Source organism: Orycteropus afer, unplaced genomic scaffold (assembly GCF_000298275.1).
Source record: "Orycteropus afer afer isolate SDZICR_OR568_19922 unplaced genomic scaffold, OryAfe1.0 scaffold00011, whole genome shotgun sequence".
Classification (NCBI taxonomy): Eukaryota; Metazoa; Chordata; class Mammalia; order Tubulidentata; family Orycteropodidae; genus Orycteropus; species Orycteropus afer.
The window spans coordinates 13,747,789-13,754,575 of NW_006921598.1; the positions used below are offsets into that span (position 1 = coordinate 13,747,789).

The 6,787-nt window shown below is 36.1% G+C and overlaps 1 protein-coding gene across 1 annotated transcript in view; it reads left to right on the forward strand.

Moving 5' to 3' along the window:
• Positions 1-6,787, forward strand: part of SNX14 (sorting nexin 14) — a 172,516-nt gene that overhangs the window by 157,965 nt on the left and 7,764 nt on the right. Inside the window, exons 22-26 of the mRNA XM_007951122.2 lie at positions 835-875; positions 1,049-1,168; positions 2,674-2,797; positions 3,074-3,238; positions 3,611-3,706. Of these exons, the coding sequence (XP_007949313.1) occupies positions 835-875; positions 1,049-1,168; positions 2,674-2,797; positions 3,074-3,238; positions 3,611-3,706 (546 nt within the window). The remainder of the gene's footprint in view (positions 1-834; positions 876-1,048; positions 1,169-2,673; positions 2,798-3,073; positions 3,239-3,610; positions 3,707-6,787) is intronic.

Consider the following 6,787-nt stretch of genomic DNA (forward strand, 5'->3'; position numbering starts at 1 on the left):
GGTATTTTCACGCAAATTCTTCTGCTATTTGGGGTTTAGTCTACTTCTGTATCCTTCCCTTCAAGGCTCAGCGGTCCAAGATTATCTTCTGTGTCTGTGTAAATTGGTTTCCCTTTTCTTTGTTGAAGAGGGTCTGTGCAGTCCTTCTGCCTAGTCCGCCATCTTGCCGGAACCCCCTAGGATCTCCAATTTTGATCTCTGTCAGAGTGGTTGGCAGTGGTAGTTCTTCTGGTCTCAGGATCGTGTAAACTGAAGTTCCCTTGGTCCACTAGCCCCTTGGATTATTTGTTATAATAAGGGAACCTGCAGATAAGATCAATAATTTTGGCAAACACAGAATTAGAGCAGATAATCTAAAACTCATAGTACAAGGCATATTAAACAGTTTGATTGTAGCAATTCTTAGGACATTTTATTCCTTTGACTACCTTTTGCATATCTTTAAATATCATTAGATATTCACCACTATTTAAAATACTTTGAAAATATTTTCTTATGGAAATTCAAAAATGTACACCAAAGTAGAGAAAATAATATAGGGGTTTCATCACTTTACTTCAACAATTATCAACACTTGGCTTGTGTCATTCCTTCTACCTTCCACCCCACTGGATTATCTTAAAATAAATCCCAGACTTTGTATCATTTCAGCTGTAAATAGTTCAGAATACCATATTTACTGGAAATTTTTGTTGCGTGTGGAATATTCAGTTGTAAATATTTTTGAACACTTTTCACTTGCCTTTTTAGTAAATTAGATTACTTGCTGAAGTATTCATAGGAGAAATTATATCTTATACTTTAATAAAATTAACATTTTACTTTTAATTGCAGGGAAAATTATAAAGTCTGTTCCCGGAAAACTAATGAAAGAGGTGAATAATTGATTTATGTATGTTTTATAATAGTCATAAGCATAATTATGTATATTTTATATAAAATAGCCATAAACATATTTAAATATAGATGAATTATAATGGGTTATAAGATACTAAAAATCATAATTTTGATTTTGGATTCTCATACAAAGATTTTTATATCACTACAGAAAGGTCAGCATTTGGAGCCTTTCATCATGAATTTCATTAATTCTTGTGAATCTCCAAAGCCTAAACCAAGTAGACCAGAACTGACCATTCTCAGCCCTACTTCAGAAAACAACAAAAAGGTACTGCAAGTTGCATTGAAAAACCATTAAGTTTTAAGTTGCCCTTGTTAAGATTTAGTTTCTTTAATACTTTTTTATTGTGTTTTTGGTGAAAGTTTACACAGGTTGTCAACATTCTCATTAATTGTATTCTGGTTGTTCTGAGATTACTTTCCATGATAGGGAGAATTCTTTGTTTATGAAATGTAAGGGGCCTTAAATTTTTTTTTTATGGAAATCAGTTGCACACTGTATAGTGAGAAAATTTATTTCATTTGGTTCTTTGCTTTACTGTAGTTAATGTTTCTTCAGATAATGTATTTACAAACTATTACCATTTGTGTGTTTGGGGGATTTTGAAAAATGGTCTTCTTAGGATGTGAATTACCAATTTCTAACAATCAAGGGATTAATTGCTGTAAGGAATTTATTTATATTACCTAATTTTAATGGTTTATAAAATATTTAATCCATTTATTAAACAAGCATTTTATTGTATGCCTACTGTTCAGTGCTATGAACTAAGGATATAAAGATACAGTCCCTGTCCTCCAGACCTCAGTTTCGTGCCAAAATACTGCAAGCCTAGGGTGCTATGGCAGGTCAAAGTCCAGCTACCCCCAGAAAACCCTTCACGTTTTTTATTTTTATAAATAATAACTTTAAGTTTTGTTTTGCTTTTTTGCTTTATAACTTTATTGTTGGTAAACAGAAATGCAGTTAATTTTTTGCATATTGATTTTTTAAAAATCTATAATATTCCTCCACTGCACGCACTTCTTAATAGTTACCTGTTTTACTTCATTTCATTTATTTCTTGACTTATTTCTATTAGGCTAAACTCCTAGGAGAAAAGTGATCCATCTTGTATTACTTGGTTTTGGCATACTTTCTAGCATGTTGAAAGTACTTAATAAATGTTTATTGAATGGATCTGTGAGTAAGCAAAATAATGCTTTTGTTAGAATCAGTTACCATTATACATTTGAATATTGATTTTGCATCTTTAGGGGGTAATCAGGGCTGTGATTTACTTTCATCATTTTTACTGAGTAGTTCAAAGTATCCTTTTTTTTTTACTTTGATTAGGCCTTTCTAGGTTTTGATTATTCTTGTCCTACTTAAAGCACAATTTTCACTTCTGAGTACCCATTAATTAAATAGTGATTTATAATTTTTAAATAATGTTAGTTTCAAATTATCTGTCATTAGTGTAATTGTGCATATTTATTATGTTCATTTGTTTCCTGTGGTGTGAAAAAAAAAGGGAGTTCTTTATGGCTCATGAATTATCTGTCATGTCTAAAATGAATGCAGGCTTTTATCTAATATTTTGAGGGAACTTGTATTTTGTATATAATTTTAAGTATACATTTGGAATTTTGAAAGCAGATCTTAACCTATCTACTTTTCTGTTTTGATTGGAAAAAGTTTAAATACTTTTGCTGGTCACTTGAGCCTTGGTCATTATCACCCATAGGTGTAATAAACTATGTATCTCTTTATTATTTCAACTTTTCCTTTAGCTTTACAATGATCTTTTCAAGAATAATGCAAACCGAGCTGAGAATATAGAGAGAAAGCAAAATCAGAATTATTTTATGGAGATGATGACTGTAGAAGGAGTCTATGATTACCTGATGTATGTAGGTAAGATCTCAGTGGTTTAACTTAAGACCTCTATTTCCATCTTCTCTTGTATTTGTTTCTGTAATGCAAATTAATGCTCTCGAGTATTACCCCTTCAAAACTTTTTTTTTCAATTGAAAATACTTACAAGAATTTTAAACAATTGGTCTTGAATGTGTTAACAGTACTGGTATTTAGAAATGAACTGTTGACCATTGTCACTTGTATTTTTGTATTGGGAAATGCTCAGAATGCCCATCTGTATTAATAATGAGGTATTCCTTGTGATGTTCTCAGGACGAGTGGTTTTCCAGGTTCCTGACTGGCTTCATCATCTCTTAATGGGAACTCGAATCCTCTTCAAAAACACCCTGGAAATGTACACTGACTACTATCTGCATTGTAAACTAGAACAGTTATTTCAGGAACACCGTTTGGTCTCACTCATAACACTTCTCAGAGGTTTGTATGTTCATGGGTTTCATTCAATTTTGAGTACTCTTAATGATGGTAACTGGATCTAAAAGATGTTGTTGTTGTGTGCCGTCGAGTCGGCCCCAACTCATAGCGACCCTTCCTTTGGTTTCCGAGGCATCACTACGGAAGTAGGATTGCCCAACCTTCCTTCCAAGGAGTGGCTGGTGGGTTTGAACCACCAGCCTTCTGGTTAGCAGTCAAGTGCTTTAGCCACTATGCTACCAGAGCTCCTGGATCTAAAAGATAAGAAGTACTTTTTCCGTAATTCAGTTTATTAGTATCTCTATTATGAGGAAACACTTTGTGTATAAATAATTGCAAATTTCAGCAAAAATTTCCTTTGTCTCTTTTTTTTAGATGCTGTATTCCGTGAGAATACTCAGCCTCGCTCTCTCCAAGACAAGCAAAAGCGAGCAAAGCAGAGTTTTGAAGAAATGATGAATTACATCCCAGGTGTAATATTAAAGAAGTAACTTATGTTCATATGAATTAGCACTCCTTTGAGGTCACAGCACATATTAATCACTGAGGCTATTTTTTACTGTGAGTTTTCATTTTAGAAATAGCTGTAAGGACCAATTAAAATTAACTCTTTAGTTTAAAAATACGTGGTTTTTATGATGCTAGCAAGACAGGCTGTTTTTACATACATGATAGCGAGAGATTTTCAACAAAAACTTATAATCAAACTGATCAAAGTGACAAGTCTGTAGGGCAATTAAAATCCTGTTGCCCACTGCACTATTTTGTTTTGTGACATTGATTGCAGTCCCCACAGTGTAACAGCTCTCTTCCCACTTCCTCCTTTTAGGTACCTTTTCCATGTCCTGTCCTGTGTATTCCTGCCTTCTGAGCTTTATCCCTGTGCACGTGCTGCCTTTTTAATCTCTTATGGTTGATTGTTCTAAGGAGTGCGTGCTTCCCTGTTGTGTATGCACTATGAGTATAGTTGCACTAAGTTCTGTGTAACTAAAAGATCAAATTTCGTTTATTCCCAAATGATTGAACACCATCCACATGCCACGTACTCTGTAGAGTTCAAGGCATTTAAAAAAATGTATTGAGTATCTCAGTATAGCAGAGAATACAGATAAAGCTTACTTGAATAATAGAGGCATGTTTCAGTTACAGAGGTATTAAAAAGGAGGAAGATTGGTCATCTCTGTTGTAAAGGAAGTAGATTGCCCAGCCTTCCTTCTGAGGAGTGGCTGGTAGGTTTGAACCACCAGCCTTCTGGTTAGCAGTCAAGTGCCTTAGGTACTACGCTACTTCTGTAGTGATACTACCTCGGAAACCCAAGGAGGGGTCACTATGAGTCATGTCTGACTTGATGGCACACAACAACAACAACAACAATATTGTAAAGGAAGAAGCTCTGGTGGCGTAGTGCCTAAAGCATTTGACTAGTAACTAGAAGGCTGGCAGTTCAAACCCACCAGCTACTCCTTGGAAGGAAGATTGGGCAATCTACTTCCATAAAGCTACTGCCTCAGAAACTCAAGGAGGGGTCGCTATGAGTCGGAAACAACTCTATGGCAGTGAGTTAGTTTAGTTTATTGTGGAGAAAGTAGGTGTGGGACACTAAGTAAATGAATGGTAGCCTCTTACAAGAGACCAAAAGGCATAATGGTTAAGAGCTCGGCTGCTAACCGAAAGTTTGGCAGTTTGAACTGACCCTGTGGCTCTAAAGGAGAAAAGACCTAGCATTTAGCCCCCAGAAAGATGGTTGTTGTTAGGTGCTGTCAGGTTGCTTCCGACTCACAGTAGCCCTACATAGAACAGAATAAAAAACCTGCACCATTCATTGCAGCCACTTTGTCAGTCCATCTTGTTTAGTGTCTTCCCTTCTTTCACTGACCCACCCTCTACTTCACCAAGCATGATGTCCTTCTCCAGGGACTGGTCCCTCCTCATAGTATGTTCAAAGTACTTGAGATAAAGTCTTACCATCCTTGGATTCTGGCTGTACTTCTTCCAAGGCAGATTTGTTTGTTCCTTTGACAGACTGTGTATATTTAATATTCTTCACCAGCACCATAATTCAAAGGCATCAATTCTTCTTCAGTCTTCCATATTCATTGTTCAGCTTTCACATGCATATGAGGTGTTTGAAAATACTATGGTTTGGGGTGGGGCTTTTGCCCTCAAAGTGACATCTTTGCTCTTTAACATTTTAAAGAGGTCTTTGCAGCACATTTGCCCAGTGCAGTATTTTACCAAATTTCTTGATTGCTGCTTCCATGGGTGTTGATGGCGGATCAAGTAAAATGAAATTCTTGGCAATATCAGTATTTTCTCCATTTATCGTGATACTGCTTATTGGTCCAGTTGTGAGGATTTTTGTTTTTTTTTTTATGTTGAGGTGGAGTCCATACAGAAGACTGTAGCGTTTGATCTTCATCAGTAAGTGCTTCAGGTTCTCTTCACTTTCAGCAAGTAGGGTTGTGTCATCTGCATATTGCAGGTTGTTAATGAGTCTTCCTTCAATCCTGATGCAGTGTTCTTCATATATTTGAGCTTCTCAGATTATTTGCTCAGCATACAGATTGATTAAGTATGGTGAAATCTGGAGTGCAGATACTGCCACATCTGTCCTGATTTTGAACTGTGAAGTATCCCCTTGTTCTGTTTGAACAAGTGCCTCTTTGTCTGCGTACAGGTTCCACATGAGCACAATTATGTGTTCTGGAATTCTTACTCTGCAAAATGTTACCCATAATTTACAATGATCCACATAGTTTGTTGCATTTTGCATAGTCAATAAAATGCAGATAAACGTCTTTCTGCAATTCTCTGCTTTCAGCTAACCATCTGATTATATCCTACGAAACCCTGTGGGACAGTTCTGCTCTGGCATATAGGGTCAATATGAGTTGGAACTGACTGCTCAGCACACAAAAACAACCACCTCTTGCTGAGATGGGTAATACAAGGAAATAAGGTCAAGGGATCAAAGCAGAAGATTCTTAATTGAGAAAAGTTTGAGTGTGAAGTGCCTATAAGTTATACAGGAGTATAGTAAGCAATTGGGTATAAGGTTTGAAACTTAGAGGAAATGTGGTAGAGGATAGAGATAAAGGAATCATGTGTGAATTAGTACTAGTGCCCAGGAATAAAATCCCTAATAAGAAGAGAAGAGAGCTTAAGAAAGAACCTAGAGAATTAACATTGAAACCTCAGAATAGACCTGTGAGGACAATAAAGTCTGTGTGAAGCCATTAATTTTAAAACATTGTTCTGGTAGTAAAAGTGAACAAAAACTATTTTTGAGTAAGTTTTCTGTATGCAAATAGTGAAATAATTTCTTACCTGTTCTGTAACATGGGCAACCCTTAACATTCATGGTTTTAGGAGTCCCAGTTTTGATATTCAAGAAACACATGGAAAGCTAGTGAATGTTGTTGTTCTTCTTGTTGTTAAGTGCCGTCGAGTCGTTTCCGACTCATAGCGACCCCATGCACAGCAGAACGAAACACTGCTCAATCCTGTGCCAGCCCCACAATCCCTGCTATACTTGAGCCCATCATTGCAGCC